This window comes from Aethalodelphis obliquidens, unplaced genomic scaffold (genome assembly GCF_003676395.1).
Source record: "Aethalodelphis obliquidens isolate GAN/ISIS:26980383/991018 unplaced genomic scaffold, ASM367639v1 scaffold3, whole genome shotgun sequence".
In the NCBI taxonomy this organism is placed as follows: domain Eukaryota; kingdom Metazoa; phylum Chordata; class Mammalia; order Artiodactyla; family Delphinidae; genus Aethalodelphis; species Aethalodelphis obliquidens.
Genome location: NW_020837947.1, coordinates 61,145,331 through 61,166,041, shown reverse-complemented (window position 1 = coordinate 61,166,041; position 20,711 = coordinate 61,145,331). Strand labels below are relative to the sequence as shown.

At 35.3% G+C, this 20,711-nt stretch overlaps 1 protein-coding gene across 1 annotated transcript in view; it reads left to right on the top strand.

Annotated features, from left to right (window-relative positions):
* Nucleotides 1-1,269: 1,269 nt before the first annotated feature.
* Nucleotides 1,270-20,711, top strand: part of MANEA (mannosidase endo-alpha) — a 77,214-nt gene continuing 57,772 nt past the window's right edge. The window contains exons 1-2 of the mRNA XM_027090280.1: nucleotides 1,270-1,403; nucleotides 12,594-13,175. Coding sequence (XP_026946081.1) covers nucleotides 12,632-13,175 — 544 coding nt within the window. The 5' untranslated portion in view covers nucleotides 1,270-1,403; nucleotides 12,594-12,631. The remainder of the gene's footprint in view (nucleotides 1,404-12,593; nucleotides 13,176-20,711) is intronic.

Below are 20,711 nucleotides of genomic sequence, written 5' to 3'. Positions count from 1 at the left end.
TCAAAAACAATCAAGCCAACAAAATGAGCCAAAATTGAGAACAGGCATTTCACAGAAACCCAAATAGCCACTAAGCATATAAAGATGCACAGTCCTATTAGCAAGGGGGAAAATGCAAATTAAAAGATCAATCAGATGCTACCACCAGGCAAAAGTTTTAAAATCTAACAATAGCGTGGGTGTTATGGATAATGCTGTGCCAGCCTAGTCCATGTGAAATGGATTTGTGTGTAGCTGAATCTCAAAACCTGAATGTGCAGTGAAAAAAGAAGTTAGAGGAAAAGATGTAGTATAACTTACATAAAAATACAACACCAGGATAGCTATATTTTTAGGGACTTATACATATATAACTTTTCAAAAAAACAAGTAAAGGAGTAATATAAAACTTAAAATAATAATTATGTCTGGCTGGGAGGGAAAGAGATACTTTTAAAGAGGCCTCTTAAAAGGCTTCAAAAATGCTGGTACTTTTCTGAATCTTCAGGTATGTAGTGGGTACCTGGGTATTCCTTTTATTATTCTTTAAAATGTGCACATATGGGATACATTCACATATGTATATTTCACAATTAAAATTTGTTTAAAAGATCCAGTGAGATTTTAAGGAGAGCCCTTACAAAATCGTTCGCATTAGCAACTTCTAGGCTGTGAGGATTTCCTTGTTACTATGTAACCAAACAAAATAGAGAATTCTCTTGGCTTCTGAGGCTGATGTAAGGTGAAAAACCTTCAGCTGTAACCCCTATTTCAAAGGTTCTTGCTCTTCGCAGCTGCCTCATTGTTCTCAATTATTTCTATAAGTATTCCAACACAAACGTGATTTTATAAATATGTTTGCAAATTAAAAATGTCATCTGTTTACTTTTTAGCTTTCAAGTAAAGTTTCATTTTTTTTTTAAAGGGCAAGCGGTTCCTTAATTTAAAAAATTTGAAAACAGCCAGTGTCCTCCAGTTAAAAGCAACTTTTGGACACCTCACATCAAATACAGCTGTCCTTTATTAGTGAAAGCTTCCCAGCAGAACCTTAGAAAACCAGTTTCTAACAGAGGAATGAGTCATCTCTAGTTGGGAAAAGAGTATGCGAGTACAGCCCAACTCTACTCTGCGCCTTTTCTCCACTAGTACGAGACGCCCAGAAAATGCTCTCCCTTCTCACCCACACCCCTTCCAGTCCCTCACGGACCCCAGGGGTTTCTGCCTGGAAACCAGAGACCCGCCCACTCAGTGAGCCCCGCCCCATCCCGGCCCCGCCCCTCGGGGCTCCCGGAAAGCTCTGCGAGCGCTCTTCGGGAGGCAGGGCTGCTCGGGCTCGCAGCAGGGCCGCTGTGGGCTCTCTGTACTCCCAGCTTCAACGTCTCGGGCGGCCGAGTCTCTACTGGTGGCTGAATTCCTAGACCCTGGTGAGTGGCTGGAGGATTCTGGGCCCTGCAGATGAGGTTTTGGCCGGTACCAGGGCCACCCCCCAGCGCCTGCGCGCTCACCCGCCAGCCAATCTGCTCGCCTGCAGACGGCCTTTGACCTTGCGCCCCTCCGGCTGGCGGCTGGGGGCTTCAAGCTGCGAGCTGTGGGACCTTGGGACACCCTACTCTGTCACTCTTACCCCTTACTTTGTCTGGGTTAGTTTTATTGCCTTCTGTATTACTACTTTATCTCGACCCTGCTGGCGTCGTCTCTGCCACTTCTTTGGAGCGGAACGTCCTGTCGCCTCGGTTTTCCCTTCCCTCCCCAGCAAGCTGGGTATTTCGGGAGTGACGGAAGCCTTTCAGAGCCGTGTCCTTTTGTCCCCAAACTCGGCCTTGAGCCTTGCGGGCAAGTGGGAAGGTCGAGGCCTACCGGGCTTGGGCTATAGCAAGAACGTGGCGGGCTCCGGTCTCCAGCCGCCCGGCCGTCCGGAGAGGAGAGCGAGGGCGGGGAGGCCGAGGCAGAAATGGGTTTTCCGTTCACCTGTTCACACGTTTGGCACTATCATCTTAGACTGTTCTCGTTTGCTAAATCGCAGGGTGCAACTCTGCTGGAATAGTATCTTTTCCCATTTTCGAAAGGAGCAAATTGAAATTTAGTCAGTTAGGATAGTTTGTTTTCGCTTCAGTGTTGCAAGACCCTGCGGATGAGAGTTAAGGGAAAATGCGGAAGTGCTTAAAAAAATAAATAAAACGGGAGGAAAATATTAATTATATGACCTTAAAAAAAGGCAAATTGGACTGGAATGGTTTGATTATGGTAAAGTATTTCGACAATAGTTTGAAAGAAAAATACAAAATAAAATCTAGGTATTGGTAATATTAAGTTACGTTGTTTGCACATCGTTTTCATGACAATGTGTTACTCCATGTTGAGCTATATGTAAATCATGAAAAAATAGTGTTGTGTAGTGAATCGTGGATTTTCAGGCTTTATGCATAAAACATTACCAGAGCTGCTGGCTTTTAGTCACACAATGAATAGTAAGTGTATGATAAGATAATAAGCTTTCTTCAGATTAAATTTGGACTACAGTTTATGAGTAAGTAACAGATAATCGTTGTTTTCTAAATCCATAATCTTTAAATGAAAACATGACTACATGTCAGCAGTTTTCATCTGTCACAAAATTTATGGTGTTGTATTCTCTAAACTTGATTTGTCTAAAATGTTGTAGGAAGGTGGAATAAGATGAGGACAAGAGCTTGAATTCTAGAGCCATACTTCTCAGCTCCTTGCTAGTTGCTTAAACTCAGACAGGTTACTTAGCCATTTGTTAGCCCAGAGACTTGGAAAAAGTTATCAAATGCTTTGTACCTTAGTTCAGTCATCTGTAAAATGGTATTTAAAAGAAGTTCTACATCATAGGTTGTTGGGAAGATTAAAATGGAAAGATGAGATTATGCTTAACTGAATTTCTGTTAACGAAAGGGTACAAATGTTTACATTAAAACCGACCTAAGCAAGGAACTCGTGGTACAGAAATGGATTTTGAAAGTTCCAGGTGTGTCTTCTAGTGTTAGTTATATTTTTCTACAATGGCTTCTTAGAAAATAATATTAGGAAACAGCTAGAAAAAGAAAAAAGCAACCAGAAATCTGTATAATAATAATTAAAAAAGTGAAATCTTTTTGGCTTTTCTGAGTAACAGGGTAGGAGCTAATCCTTTTCGAAATCATAATTGATATCCCACTAATTCTGAATCTCTTATATCTCACTAGACCTCCAAGTCAAAAACAATCATTTAAAAGATGAAAAGACCTCCAAATCACCAAACACAAAAATAGAAGCCATTGAGTTTCAAAAGAACATATTATTTCTATGTATTATTATGTCATGTAAACTGCCTTTGAAGATACTAGATTTTCATTACCCAGTACCTTGAGTATTGAGTACATTACTACTTTGGGAACCTTTACATCTGCAATTAACTTGGATTTTTTTTCTCTGAGGTGACTTCTGAAACTTCTTTCTTTTGTTGAAACCAAATAAGTAGTTCTACCACTCCTTTTCTACTAAAAATCATTAGACTTGCTAGGCATCTCAGGTTTCATCGTTTTGCTAAGTTGGACATGATAATTTTTATTAAAATGGATTTTTGAAATTATTAGATCTATCTATGATTCTTCCTATATAATATGTTTAGTATAGACTGAACATGTTAACTATATGTATAGTCAGTAGAATCTGTTTATACACATACTGCCCAAATAAATACCAATGTCAAAAACAAAAGGGCCAGAAATTAAATTCTTTAAGCTGAACACTTAATGGCCACTGACTAAATGTAAGACATATTGGGTTCTACTAGAGTGTAAAGGTAAGGACTCTATTTCTGGACCTTATGGAACAATCTAGTAGGGGGTATAATACATTAAATAGCATGAAGCAATACATTAAAAAAGCCAATTTAAAAAGTAGGTAATGGTGTAATAGACTGTATGGGAAAGTGAGTACTTTTCACCCTGGAATTGGGAGAGGTATCAAGAAGAGGCAACAGTTCAGCCTTGTCTTGAAGGATTAGAGTAGTATTTCAGAAGTTAGCTATATGGAGAATAGGTATTTAGAGAGAGTAAACTATGTGTTGGTTATTGATTGCTTGCCAGACACCCATCTTTAATAATAATCATCATGAGAATAAATAATTGTTCATATTTATTCAGTGTTACACTAAGCCAGAAATGATTCTAAGGGTTTTATAACATCAACTTATTTCATCTTCACAAAAATCCTCTGAGTGAGGTAATAACTCGTGAAGATGAGAAAAGAAGCGGGGAAAAGATCAAGCCACTTGTATAGGTGAAATGGCTAAAAAAAGGCACAGCTAGAATTTGAACCCAGGCGTTTGAACTGCAGAGCCCATGCTTTTAATCACAGTGGTTTGCTGCCTTTATTTAGGTTGAGATGCCTTATTGTTCACTGAGATCAGGAGGTTGGGGTAGAGCCAGTGGATCACCTACAATGATGTGATAAACATTTTAAATGAATGAATTAAATAAAAAGAAAAGAGAAATTAGATTTAGAGGCAAAAGGAGGGGAAATGCGGCTTTTATAAATAGATATTTTGTGTTTTGTGTTCATCCGTAGCTCTGAGAAATGAATCTAACAAATAGAAAAATGTCTCAGAACTATTTGTTTCATATATTTCTTCACTTTGCTTTTTTTAAAATCCGATCAGTATTTACATTTGATTAAAACATTACCCTTTTACATTTTATTTCACATACATTATCTTGCATGATTTACAGAACAACTTTGTCAGAAAACAGAACAGTTAATTTTTTTCTTTTAAGATGATTAGAAAAACTCAGGGTCACACAATTAGGTCAACAAAGCTGATTTGAACTTAGATCTTCAGATTTCAAAATCAATATTCTTTCCATTATGTATCCCGACTCTTCCATGCATTTCACCCATTCAGCTGATCAACATTTCAAAAATCAATGTTTTACTAATTTCTGAATCTAGTAGTCATTCCTCCCATTCTCTATGATTTGTCAATATTCATTACCATTGATTATTTCCTCATAAAATACCTACTCCAAACAAACTTTTCTTCCTTATGAAATATTATGTTCTAATTTTAGAAGACAGCATAAGAAAATATCACTGAGTAAATGATTACCCAGAGGTAATCATTATACATGTTTAAGTACACTTCCCTCCTCTCTGTAGTTGAGATTATATTATATCCATAATTTTTTTTCTACTTAATGGCTTGTCAAAATTCTTACCTTCTTTAAGTAAAGGGAAGGATTTGTTTTTATCTTGACAACTTGGGAATTTTAGGACAGCAAATCATAGAAGCAGGTCAAAATGGTTATCTCATCCTTTATTCCTATGCACAACGCTGTCACATTCCATACATAGGAATATCACTCCCTGGAGTCCTGCAGTGCAAAGCTTAAGGACTGTATGAGTTGGTCCTTCCCCGAAATAAGCAGGTATTATGTTAAGAGTTCATGTCCTCCAGTTTGCTGGTGATAGTCTTTTTTTTTTCTTTTCCATTTTCAAATAATTTTAGACTTAAAGATTCAAAAGTAATACAAACAACTCGACAATCCCTGTATATTTTTCCTGCAGCTTCACCAAATGGTAATATTTTGCCACATTTGCTTTATCATTACACACACACACACACACACTCATATATTACATTGTATATAATTTTACATACATATTATATGTAATATGTGTACATATGCATATATATGCATATATGTATACATATATATATGTAGGTACATATCTGTGTATGTGAGTATCTTAATATGTTGTCTGATGTATCTTTGTGATTAGATCTGTATTAATACTAACAGAAATACCACAGCAGTGATTCTGTGTTCTTCTTAGAGCATCCACTCTGTTGACTCAAGATATCTACTTATTCAAAGTTAACTGCTGAAGTTAATTTTGATCACTTGTTTAAGGTGGTGTCTGCTAGGGTCTGCACTGTTAAGTTACTATGTCTCTCTTTGTAGTTAATTGGATATCTTTTGGGGGGGAGATGCTTTGCCAATATGTAGATACCCTGTTTCTCATAAACCCTGCTTCTTTTAACCCCTCATTTAATATCCATTAATGATTCTTCCTTGATACAGTTATGGTAGTAGCCAAATAGTGATAGTCCAATTCCATTATTCCATCTAAATTTATTAGTTGGTATTCTAAAATGTCTTCTTTATTCCATTTATTTATTTTTACATTTTAAAAATGTCAGTATAGATTCATGAATTCTTATTTTAATGTCTATAATTTATTATTCTTCGTCATTATTTTGATGCTGAAACTGTCCCAGATTTAGTCAGTAGTTGCCCCTTCAAGCTGACTCCTGTGTCCTATGGACATGTCTCTACAGTTTTTGACTACTTCCTGATTTTCTGGCAAGATGTCCCAAGCTCATCTTGTACTTTCTCGGCCACGTTCTTGGAATCAACCTGGTTCTATCAAGTAGACAGGGCTACATACAATTCAGAATCTGGTCATCAGATGTGTTTATTGCTGCCAGGATTTCTTTGGTTCTATACTCTCTCAGTGGACAGAGCTAGGAAATAGATTGCATGTATTTATATGTGTCCACACCCACCTACCCACACACACACTCCTATTTATTAATCTTTTAAAAGCCATACATCCATACTGATACTGCCAATTGCAATCTGACAACACAAGTTTTGTTTTAGCCTCCCACTTCCTGCATTTGTAACTCACTTTTTTTTTTGTCAGTGAAAAACCTGGGCCCCATTTCACAGCATATATTGCTTATTTTTACAATATACGTTAAGTATTTTAAGAATTGCTAATCTGTTTCATAGCAAAAAATAACCCACTTACTAACTGGAGTTTAACATTAAATATTTTTTGTTTGTTTTGAATATGTGAAATATAATGTGGCTCAAAAAGACAAAACTGCATAAAATGTTACACTCTGAGAAGAGTTACGTCCATTCCCCACCCTTCTACCCCATTTTCATCTCCCCTTATTTTCCACCCAGTTTCCAACTCTGTAGATAATCAACCTTATTAGAATCTTGTTTTTCTATGTTTATTTTGCTCACTTGAGAAAATGTATTTTTTCTTACTTGCATTTTGCTTTTTTCATTTAGCCAGTATATCCAGAAAAACACTTTCCATCATCTCAAAGAGCTCTTCCTCATTTTTTTCTGAATACTCAACATTTTACAATTACAAACAATGCTGTATATGAACTTATGTACTTACTATTGGTTGTGTATTTTCAAGGTAAATTCCATGAAGTAGGATTGCTGAGTCAAAAGGAAAATGGATGTGTAATTTTTTTAGATATTGCCAATTCCCAAAAAATGTTGTACAAATTTGCATTCATTAGCAATGCATAGGAGTGCTTCTCATTGTCTTGCCAACAGGATGTAGTTTCATACTTTTTATTTTTTGCCAATCTCATAGATGAGAAATGATACCTTTGTGAGGTTTTAATTTACATTTTTCTAGTTTTGAGTGACACAGAAGATCTTGCAGATATTTTCATTCAGTTTGTCAGTTGTCCTTTCACTTTATTTTATAGTGCTTTTGATATATATATTTAAAAATTAATGTAGTTAAATTACTCTGTTTTTTATTTATTGCATCTGAATTTTGAGTCATAGGTATAGAAAGCCTTTCACTATACTAAGGATATAAGGGAATTCAGGTGGGATTATATAAGTATTTGAATGATTCTAGCCCTAAAACTTAATTTTTCTTTGGGAGATTAGGGTAGGAAATAGGGGGGGTTATTTAAAACCTCTGATTCAAAAGTAGCTGCAGAGAAGCTGAGAATTAAGTAGAAAGTGGCAGCTGAGAAAATGAATAGAGCTTTTGGTAGTTTCATGGCTCTTTGGGGACCAAAATTGGAATTCAGGGCCCTTCCAAAGCCCATCCTAGAGGAGGGATCTTGATAAATACCTGTGACTTTGATATCAGAACCCATGAGTATAAAGGAGTAAAGATGAATCAGAAATACACCAAATCTTTGGAAGGACTTATACCTAGTTTTGAAGATTTCAATCTCTGATTATATTAAGATAATCTTCCTCTACCCTAGAAGTCTTCAAGAAGCAAAAATAAGCTTTCTCAGAAGGAAAATAATATATAGAGCCTCACATTGTCTCTGAAAATTTTCATATATGATGTCTGGAATTCAGTAAAAAAATAACCTAGCCTATAAAAAAAAGAGTTACTGTACAGATATTAAGAGGAAAAAACCAAACAGGCAATAGAAACAGAATCCTAAGATTTCAGATTCAGGTTATTAGAGGTGGACTTTAAATAAATGGGATTAAAAAATTCAAGGAGTTAAAAAAGAAGATGGAAAATTTTAGCAGAGAACTGATATCTCTAAGAAGAGTCAAATGGAAATTCTATGACTAAAATTATAACTGAAATTAATCACTGCTGGAGAGAATCAGGAAACTGAAAATAGTTCAGAAGTAAATATTCAGACAACCATGGAGAGACAAAAGGAGGAAAATTTTAAAAAATATTGAAGAAACACATGGGACATAAAATTCTGATGTGTGTAATGTATTCCATAATGAGAGATGAGAGAGCAAGAGAGCAATAATTGAGCAAAAGCAGTATTTGAAGAGATAATGTTCAAGAGTTTTACAAAACTAAGGAAAGATACCAACCCAGAGATTGAAGAGGCACTTTGAACCTCAAGCAAAATAAAACTTAAGAGAACCATACTACTATATATTCCATAGGAAAACAGCTGAAAACCAAAGATGAAGAGAAAAAAATATTAAAAGCAACCAGAGAAAAAGAAAATACATTATCCTTAAAGGAATAAAGAGAAAAAATAATAGTTGGATTTTCATCATAAACAATCAAAGACAAGATAAGGGTGGTGCTGAAAGAAAATAATTACGAATATAGAAGTGTATACATAAAAAGTCCAAGTGAAGGCAAAATAAAGATACTTTCAAACAAAGTAATATGAAAAGAGTATCAGCAGACCAACACCAAAGACCCTATTAAAGGGAATTATTTCTTCATCCTAAGGGAGATTATTTTAAATGGAAATATGGAGCAAGTGAAGAACAAAGGAAAGGGTGAATATAATGAACATTGACTGTACAGAACAATATAATATCTGGGGGGGTATAAGGTATATGTAAAAAAATAAAATATACCAAAATAGGAGCCAAAAGTTGGGGCAGGGATAAAGGAAACAAAATCTTCTAAGAGTGCTTTCATTGTTTAAGAAATGGTAAAGTTCTAATTCATACTGGATTTTGACAAGTGAGAGTACATGCTTGTAATCACTAAGATAACTAAATTAATAGCAAAGAGATTGTATGATTAGCAAGGAAATAGGGAAGAATGAAACAATTAAAAAGAGGATAAGAGGGCTTCCCTGGTGGCGCAGTGGTTGAGAGTCCGCCTGCCGATGCAGGGGACGCGAGTTCGTGCCCCGGTCCGGGAGGATCCTGCGTGCCACGGAGCGGCTGGGCCTGTGGGCCATGGCCGCTGGGCCTGCATGTCTGGAGCCTGTGCTCCGCAACGGGAGAGGCACGGCGGTGAGAGGCCCGCGTACCACAAAAAAAAAAAAAAGAAGGTAAGAGAGAAATTAGGGCCAGTAAGAAGGAATCCAAAAGGAAAGCAAGTAGAAGGGTAAGGGTAGATTTAAGGATAAAAGTAGGAAGTAGATTTAAAGCTATAGTATCCATATTTGTAGAATTGTAAATGTGCTGAATACTATAATTATTGGACAGAGACTATCAGATTAGATTAAAACCAACAATAACAATAAAGCAATGTCATATTTAAAAAAAAAAACTAGTCATTTAAGGTGACAGGTGATAAAAATGTATTTTGTGCCAACATGAACCCAATAAAATATGTTATAGCTATATTATTAGAGTGGAATTTAAGTCAAAACCCATCAGTAGAGAAGGGAAGGAACATTTCATTATAAAACAAGATTTAATACTTCAGGAAAATATAACTCCTAAATTTGTCTCCACATAATAACATCAGTGACAATTATATAATGTAAGCAGTTATAGACATGGCATAATGATGGTGGGGGATTTTTAACACAAGTAGAAGAAAGATGAGTGAGAATATGAAAAATATAACGTACATGCTTAGTGTATTTGGTTTGGTAGACATAAGTAGAACTCAATAACCACTAGCTGCCTAATATATATTCCTTTCTGGTGCATATGGGATACTTAACAAAATTGTTCATAGGTTGAGCCTTAAAGCAAGTCTCAACATATTTCAAAGGGTTGAAATCACACTGGAAAGGTTTTCAGTTAACTCACACTAGAATCAATAACAAAAAGATATAAATTTATTTATAAAATTTTAAAATAAATCTAAGTAGCTGAAGCTCATTTTCAGGACAAAGCCTCATATTGAAGAGGAACTTCTGGAAATAACTTCCAAATTGAGCAGGGTAGGAACAAAATAAAAGTGAGAGAAATACAAAATTCCAGGTAAATGTGGGAATGGAGTAAACCCCAACTGATCTCAGAAAAAAATTCAAGGCCATATTAAAACTTCACAAAAACAACAGAAGAATGATTGCTGGAGTTGTGAAGCTAGAAAAACTATCATGATTGAACATTCATTTCAAACATTAAGGAAAATTATTTCATGTAATATTTAGCAACAAAAAAAATAATTTGAGTCAAATTCCATGCAAAGTCATTATGGGCAAAAAAGTTAAACTTGTAAATACTTGAAGCATGCCAGAGAACCATGTTCATAAATATATAACAACTGTAACTTAATATTTAAATACAAGTAAACAAAGTAATTATGTGAGATATGAATGAACAAGTAAATTACAATTATGAAAACTCAGAAATGAGAGAATATTAAGATAATTAAAATCGACAAAACTCATATTCCTATCTGAAGACTAGAAGACAAACATAACAGATAATGCCATATGAGAAATAGAGGGTAACAAGACACTTAAAAATCAAAATTAAATGAAGAAAGAGGTGAAAAAGAGAAGGTGCAGTTGTAAAAATTCAGCAAAGATTCAATAAAAGTAATAGCACTTCTTGAAGAAGGAAAGCAAAGCAGTGAAACAATACTAAAGTTAAAATTGGAAATATTTGCTGACATAAAACAGTGGATGTTACTAGGTTAATTTCTTAATAGGAAGATAAAGGATTTCTTATGTGATTGATTGTTTTCTCTACAAAGTATAGGACATGTCTATCTGAAGCGAATAAAGGAAATTGGTGATTTAGTAGCACGTTTGATGAAAAGTGAGAAGGAATGAAATAATTATTTTGAGGTTAGAAAAGTGAAAGTACTGGGGTATATTAATAGGCTTGTTAAGCCATCTTGAATGTCCGAAATTTATGGTCATAAATTCAGAGTGAAAAGTCAACATGGTGTGTGTTTTTCTCCAATATCATTATGTAATTCTGGATCAAGGTCAAGCCAGGCATCATTTATTTGAGGTTCTACCAGATAAGTATTAAGGAAGGAGAGAAGTAAAGGAAGTTAAGGGTACAGTTGTCCTTTAGTATCCGTGAGGGGGCTGGGATTGGTTCCAGGACCCACGTGGATACCAAAATCTGTGGATGCTCAAATTCCTTATGTAAAGTGGCATAGTACAGTTTGCCCTCTGTATCTGTGGGTTCCTCATCTGTGGATTCAAACAACCTGTGGATATGGAGGGCCTACTGTTTTGCAAATGAGGAATTTCAGTGCTGAACCATGGCCTATAAACTGCTTCACTAGAGACAAAACATGAAGAAAAAAAGTGGTGCTGGGCTTCCCCGGTGGCACAGTGGTTGGGAATCTGCCTGCCGATGCAGGGGACATGGGTTCTTGCCCCGGTCCAGGAGGATCCCGTATGCCGTGGAGCGGCTGGGCCCGTGAGCCATGGCCTCTGAGCCTGCTCGTCCGGAGCCTGTGCTCCGCAACGGGAGAGGCCACAGCAGTGAGAGGCCAGCATACCACAAAACAAAAAAAAAAAAAAAAAAAAAAAGTGATAGTGAAAAAGTGGTAGAATCAGTGGATTAGACATCTCAAAAAGGTAAAGGAATTGACTGTGTGGGAGTACTGAAGTAGAGAGGCTCAAAGCATGGAAGGGTATGTGTAGAAAATGGAAAAAAATGAAATAATGGTTTTGATTGAAAATGACGAGATCAAGATTATGAGTATGACACCTGAGTTGGTGAAATGCGGTGGAAGAACAGGTCATTAGAAGTGAGGTAGTCAACGAATAAGTTTTTGAAATTCCGTTTAATGACTAGGTCTTTAATATACTCAAATATTTCCTTTTTAAATATGAACTCTTCATTTTATATTTAGAAAATTTTAGTCTCTCTATATGGAGTGTTTCCTTTCTATAGTCAGTATATGTAAAATCTGTCCAAATGATGAAGAATATATTCATTTTCTTAAATTCTTAAAATCTTTGACAAAAATGCAATTGTGATATTTCTGAATACATACTGCTGTTCAGTCTAGCCATATGTAGATTCTTTTGTATAAAGATTTGATTATATAGTTAATGTCATAATGCACTTTAAAATTTTGCAGTGTAACACTTTATGGAGTTTAGTTTTCCTTTTGAATATATTGGAAAATATTGTTAATGCCACTTATTAATTACGGTTTTCAATAAATTACAGCTAAACATTTACCATTTTGGAATTTAAAGTATGACATCATGGCAAAGTTTCGAAGAAGGACTTGCATCACTTTGTCACTTTTTATTCTATTTATTTTCTCTCTGATGATGGGTTTAAAAATGCTGAGACCACATAAAGCTGCTTTTGGAGATCCTTTTGGACTTGACCTTCTTCCAGAAATTCGGCAACAAACTCCTCATTTGGTAAAAACTTTTGATTCCCAAAAGAGTGACAGAATCGACAGTGAAACAAACGTCAAGAATTTAAAAAGTGTTGAAATCACTATGAAACCTTCCAAAGCCTCTGAACCTTACCCAGAAGAACTGCCACCTCGGAATTATTTTTTACATGTATTTTATTACAGCTGGTATGGAAATCCACAATTTGATGGTAAATATATACATTGGAACCATCCAATCCTCTCGCATTGGGACCTTAGAATAGCCAAGAAATATCCACAAGGGAAACACAACCCCCCAGATGACATTGGCTCCAGCTTTTACCCAGAGTTGGGAAGTTACAGCTCTCGGGATCCTTATGTCATTGAAACGCACATGAAACAAATGTACTCAGCTTCAATTGGTAATTATTTTACGTGTGTGTTTAGATATGTGTGTGTATGTATGTGAGTGTGTATGTATATGTATGTGAGTTTGTGTGTATAAATAATTTTTTATAGAACATTAATTACTAATTAGTCTTCACATTGTTGTTAATTATAATTTTAAGCTTACATACCATAAATTAAAGTGTTGTTAAGCATCTTTTAACATGTTAACACTAACATTTCTGGATATAATATTTTTATTCTAATTTAATACTAATTTTATTTCTAATTTAATACTCCTTCTGAATTTTATTAAATTATGATTGACATAAGCTTCAATGAATTCTCTCACTTTGAGGTACATCTGTTTAAATATCACCCCAATCGTGAAGTAAAATATTCTATAGCTTCCCTTATTCAGCCCTCCCTACATTCCAGGAAACTATGTATCTTATTTTTATCACTGTAGAGTAGTAGTTGTAAATGGTCTATTATTATATAAAAATAGAATCGTCAAACACTTATGTGTGTGTGTGGCGTGGGGGGGAGTCTTTTGCTCAGTATGCTGTTTTGAAATTTACCCATGTTGTTGACTCTATCAGTAGTTTAGTCATTATTATTGCTTAATAGTATTCCATTGTATGATTATAGCAATTTGTTTCTGCATTCATCTTGATGCACATTTGTGATATTTCATACTTTAGGCATGTAGCATAGAATTTGGTCTTTTTTTGTTTGTTTTTTAAACTAGTCTGACAAACTCTTATATTTTAACTCCTGTTTATTTCATTTATATTTAATGTAATACTGATATGGTTGATTTTAAATGTTTCATTTTGCTACTTGTTTTGTGTTTCTCTCTGTTCTATTCCTTTTCCTCCTTTTTTCTGCCTTTACTTGTATTGAAAATGTTTATTCCATCTTATATTCTCTTCTGGCTTATTAGATATATTCCTTCATTTTATTTATTTTATGATTGCTCTGACGTTTACAACATGCCTCTTTAACTTAATTGTTGGGAAGTCACAAATTATTCTTATTGTTGTCCCCCCCCTTCCTCTCAACTTTCTCTTCCCTCTAACTTCTGGCACTCCAATTACACATATTTATATGTTGTCCCACAAGTAAATAATATGAAAAAAATGTGTAATTGGGTGTCTGAAAATTCTTCAATTTATTAATATACCCTTTATAAAACTCTCCCTGTTTTGGTTCCCTCTGTCTTGTTAGTGTCTCTAGCACTAGGGCCACAAGAAGAAATTGGGTATTCTAACATTTTTCTGACTCTTCAGAAGGTGCCAACTCACCGTTGAGCTGATATGGGTATAGAGACATGCAAGACTTTTTCATGAACAAAACAATATAAAGTCCTGTGAATCTACATCAACTATGTGCAAGGTGACTTGTTTTTCTTTTGTGGAGTAATTGGTTACTTTTCAACTATTTTTTGAAAATCTAACATTCTAGTATATATTTATAGCTCTAGTTTCTATGTTGTATGACAAAATATGACATAAAATAGGATTGGTAAATTGAGAGAGCATTGACTGCTCTGTGTGTATGTATCTGCCTCTATTTACAATTTACTTTTGGAGGGAGAATCTTTCAAAAGACTTTTTTCCTGTTTTCTACAAAGTATTTGTATCACATTCAAGTCATTTTTATTATTTCAAGATTGATTTGTTTATGGCTATGAAAGTATACAATGAGGGTTTTTTTAAATCTCAGATGTATAACTTACATATACACATACTCATAACACATATAACTATTATATATAAATATATAAATGACATACTGCATATTTTATAATTTTAATTGTGATTAGGAAGAGTTTCAGTTCATATTTAGACTTATGCCTAACATTTATAAAGATCTTCCCCCATATATTATTTACTGCTACATAATTTTTTGAACATGAAATGTTTTAAAACGTTGTCAACAGTACAATTTTAATTTTAAGTGTTGACAGTCACACTATTGATGCAAATATTTTATTTCTTTGGTTGATTTTCCACTGGGGAACACCTAACACTTGTGAATAATAAAAGTGACATTACAGTCTATCTGTAAATAAATTATTTCCTTATCAGTTAAATATTGAATTATACTCATTTTATTGAGAAATAACTGACATATAATGTTATATAGGTTTAAGATGTGTAGGATATTGATTTTATATATTTATATTTCAGTATGATTGCCATTATAGCGTTAGCTAAAACCTCTATCACATCCCCTAATTATCATTTCTTTAGTGATGGGAATAATTAACACATAGACTCTTAGTAAGTTTCATGTTTATGATTCAGTTTTGTTGTCTATAATCATTGTACTGTGTATTGTATCTCCACGTCTTAATTTATATACTAGTTGCAAGTGTGTACCTTAAACAGTATATCTCCCATTTCCCCACTTCTGATCCCCTAGTAACCACCCTTCCATTCTGTTTCCTTGTGTTCAATATTTTTTTTATATTCCACATATAAGAGATAATTTGTAATATTTGTCTTTCTGTGTCTGACTTATCTCACTTAGCATAAATCCTCACTATCCATCATGTTGTTGCAAATGGTAGGATTTCCTTTTTGCTTGTAGCTGAGTAGTATTCCATTTCCATATATATATAATGGAATATATATACACACACCACATTTACTCATTGGTGGACACTTAGGTTGTTTTTGTACATTGGTTATTGTGAATAATGCTGCATTAAACTTGGTAGTGCACGTATCACTTTACTAACCTGTTTTCATTTCCTTTGGATATATTCCCAGAAGTCAGATTGCTACATCATGTGGTAGTTCTGTTTGTAATTTTTTGAGGAATTCCTGTACTCTTCTCCATAGTGACTAAACTGTTTATAGTCCCAACAGCTGTGCACAAGAGTTCCCTTTTTCCCCCACATCTTCACCAACACTTGTCACTCTTGTTTTCTTGGTGATAGCTATTGATACAGCTGTGAAAGGATATCTCACTGTGGTTTTGATCTGATCTTTATGATTTCTTTCCTTCTGCTAACTTTGGGGTTTTTTTGTTCTTCTTTCTCTAGTTGCTTTAGGTGTAAGGTTTATTTGCGATGTTTCTTGTTTCTTGAAGTAGGATTGTATTGCTATAAACTTCCCTCTTAGAACTGCTTTTACTGCATCCCATAGGTTTTGGGTCATCGTGGTTTCATTGTCATTTGTTTCTAGATATTTTTTGATGTTCTCTTTGATTTCTTCAGTGATCTCTTGGTTATTAAGTAGTGTATTGTTTAGCCTCCATGTGTTTGTATTTTTTCCTATAGTTGATATCTAGTCTCATAGCATTGTGGTCGGAAAAGATACTTGATACAATTTCAATTTTCTTACATTTAACAAGGCTTGATTTGTGACCCAAGATATGATCTATCCTGGAGAATGTCCCATGAGCACTTGAGGGGAAAGTATATTCTGTTGTTTTTGGATGGAATGTCCTATAAATATCAATTAAGTCCATTTGTTTAATGTATCATTTACAGCTTGTGTTTCCTTATTTTCATTTTGGATAATCTGACCATTGGTGAAAGTGGGGTGTTAAAAGTCCCCTACTATTATTGTGTTACTGTCGATTTCCCCTTTTATGGCTGTTAGCATTTGCCTTATGTATTGAGGTGCTTCTATGTTGGGTTCATAAATATTTACAATTGTTATATCTTCTTCTTGGATTGATCCCTTGATTATTATGTAGTGTCCTTCTTTGTCTCTTGTAATAGTCTTTACTTTAAAGTTTATTTTGTCTGATAGGAGAATTGCTACTCCAGATATATTTTGATTTCCATTTGCATGGAATATGTTTTTCCATCCCCTCACTTTCAGTCTGTATGTGTCCCTAGGTCTGAAGTAGGTCTCTTGTAGACAGCATATATGCCAGTCTTGTTTTTGTATCCATTCAGCCAGTCTGTGTCTTTTGGTTGGAGCAATTAATCCATTTACATTTAAGATAATTATCAATATGTATGTATCAATAATGTATTACCATTTTCTTAATTGTTTTGGTTTGTCTTTTTCTTCTCTTGTGTTTCCTGCCTAGAGAAGTTCCTTTAGCATCTGTTGTAAAGCTGGTTTGGTGGTGCTGAATTCTCTTAGTTTTTGCTTGTCTGTAAAGGTTTTAATTTCTCTGTCGAATCTGAATGAGATCCTTTCTGGGTAATCTTGGTTGTAGGTTTTTCCCTTTCATCCCTTTAAATATGTCCTGCCACTCCCTTCTGGCTTGCAGAGTTTCTGCTGAAAGATCAGCTGTTAACCTTATGGGGATTCCCTTGTATGTTATTTGTTGTTTTTCCCTTGCTGCTTTTAATATTTTTTCTTTGTATTTAATTTTTGATAGTTTGATTAATATGTGTCTTGGCATGTTTCTCCTTGGTTTTATCCTGTATGGGACTCTCTGTGCTTCCTGGTCTTGATTGACTATTTCCTTTTCCATATTAGGGAAGTTTTCAACTATAATCTCTTCAAATATTTTCTCAGTCCCTTTCTTTTTCTTTTCTTCTTCTGGAACCCCTATAATTTGAATGTTGGTGCATTTAATGTTGTCCCAGAGATCTCTAAGACTGCCTTAAATTCTTTTCATTCTTTTTTTCTTTATTCTGCTCTGCAGTAGTTATTTCCACTATGTTATCTTCCAGGTCACTTATCTGTTCTTCTGCCTTAGTTATTCTGCTATTGATTCCTTCTAGAGAATTTTTAATTTTATTTATTGTGTTGTTCATCATTGTTTGTTTGCTCTTTAGTTCTTTTAGGTCCTTGTTAAATGATTCTTGTATTTTTTCCATTCTATTTCCAAGGTTTTGGATCATCTTTACTATCATTATTCTGAATTCTTTTTCAGGTAGACTGCCTATATCCTCTTCATTTGTTAGGTCTGGTGGGTTTTTACCTTGCTCCTTCATCTGCTGCGTGTTTCTCTGTCTTCTCATTTTGCTTCACTTACAGTGTTTGGGGTCTCCTTTTCACAGGCTGCAGGTACGTAGTTCCCATTGTTTTTGGTATCTGTCCCCAGTGGCTAAGACTGATTCAGTGGGTTGTGTAGGCTTCCTGGTGCAGGGGACTAGTGCCTATGTTCTGGTGGATAAGACTGGATTTTGTCTTTCTGGTGGCAGGACCACGTCCAGTGGTGTGTTTTGTGGTGTCTGTGACCTTACTATGATTTTAGTCAGCCTCTCTGGTAATGGGTGTGGTTGTGTTCCTGTCTTGCTAGTTGTTTGGCATAGGGTGTCCAGCACTGTAGCTTGCTCGTTGAGTGGAGCTGGGTCTTATCATTAAGATGGAGATCTCTGGGAGAGCTTTCGCCTTTTGATTTTACATGGAGCTGGGAGGTCTCTGGTGGACCGATGTCCTGAACTTGGCTCTCCCACCTCAGAGGCACAGGCCTGACACCCAGCTGGAGCACCAAGACCCTGTCAGCCACAAGGCCTCTAGTGTTGGAGGGTCTCCTGCAGAGGCGGGGGGTGGCTGTGGCTCACCGTGGGGACAGGGACACTGGCAGCAGAAGTTCTGGGAAGTACTCCTTGGCGTGAGCCCTCCCAGAGTCTCCTCGCTGTGGTTTTGATTTGTATTTTCCAGGTGATTCGTAATTTTTTCACGTACCTGTTGGCCATTTGCATGTCTTCCTTGGAAAAATGCCTCTTCGGTTCCTCTGCCCATTTGAAAATTGGATTGTTTGCTTGTTTGTTTGGTTTTTGTTACTGAGTTATATGAAGTTTTTGTAACTGATGGATATTAATCCCTTATTCATTACATGGTTTGCAAATAATTTCTCCCATTCTGTCGGTGCCTTTTAATTGTGCTGTTGTTGCTTTTGCTCTGTAGAAGCTTTTAAGATTGATATAGTTCCACTTGCTGATTTTTTCTTTTGTTATTTGTGCTTTCGGTGTCATATGCAAAATATCAGTGCCAAGACCAATATCAAAGATCTTCCATCCTATGTTTACTTCAGGGTGTTTTATATCAGGTCTTATGTTTACTCTTTGATCCTTTTCAAGGTGATTTTTGTGAGTAGTGTAGGATAGGCCCAACTTTCTTTTCTACGTATGGTTATTTAGTTTTCCCAGCATCACTTGTTGAAGAGACTGTCCTTTCCCCGTAGGCTGTTCTTGGTTCTCTTGTCATGTATTGATTCCTCAAGGTGTAAAATTAGATTGTTTCTTTGCAATTTTTCCTATTTCTTAATATCTGCAGTTATCACTGTAAACTTTCCTCTCAGATCTGCTTTTGCAGCATCCCATAGGTTTACATATGATGTGTTTTTATTTTCATTTAAGATAATCTTTGATACCCATTTTGATTTCTTCGTTCACCCATTGATCGTTCATGAGTTTGTTGTTTAGTTTCCATACATTTGTAGATTTTCCAGCTCTTGATTGTTATAAGTATAGCTGTCCCAGCTTCCTTTTGGTTTCCACTTGCATGGAATATCTTTTCATCCTTTCACTTTGAGTTTATGTGCATCCTTAAAGTTTTCTTGTTGGCACCATACAGTTGGGTCTTGTTTTTCATCCATCCAGCCACTTATGTGCCTTTTGATTGGTGAATTCAATCCATTTACATTTAGAGTAATTATTAATATGTGAGGACTTATTAATGCCACTTTATTAATTGCATTTTGGTTTTGTATTTCCATTATTTCTCCCTTTCTGCCTGCATTTGTATATTGGTTATTTTCCATGGTGGTATGCTCTTTTTCCCCCTTTTTTGTCTTTTGTGGATCTCCTCCAGATTTTTGTTTTATTGTTACCAAGGGGGTTATGTGTAAAACATCTTACACATAAAAAAGTCCAATTCAGGCTGAAAGCAACTTATTTTTACTCCCTAATGTGTCTACCATTTTGCTCCTCCCTTTGTATTATTGATGTCACAATTTACCTCTTTTTTGTTGTATATTTATTAACAACTTATAGCAGCTATAGTTACTTTTCCTACTCTTTCATTTAGCCTTTATACTATAGTTGAATAGTTAACACACCATACTACTACAGAGTTATAGTTTTCTAAGTCTGACTGTATATTTCTCAATTTGGCCAGTGTATTGTGTAATTTTGTATGTTTTCATTTGGCTGATTAGCCTGTTTTCATTTCAGCTTGAAGAACTCCTTTAAGCATTTCTTGCAATGCAGATGTAGTCGTGGTGAACTCCCTTAGATTTTGTTTGTCTGGGAAAGCCTTTACTTTACTTCTTCATATATGAAGAATAATTTTGCTAGATAAAGCATTCTTGGCTGACCATTTTTATCGTTCAGCTCTTCAGATATGTCATTCTGCTGTCCCCTGGCCTGAAGAGTTTCTGCAAAGAAATCTGCTGATAGCCTAATGGCAGTCCATTGTAGATTTAATTCTTTTTTTATTTTTTCCCCGCCTGCCTTTAAAGTCTCAGAGAATGTCATTTTGCATTAAGATAATAGGATTGTCTATTAGCCTTGTAGACTTGTATATCCAAGTATTTCCTCAGATTTTGGAAGTTCTCAGCTATTATTTCTTTAAATTAACTCCCTGCCCTCCCCCTTCTCTGTCTGGAACCCTGATTATTCTGATATTTGCCTTTTTGATGGA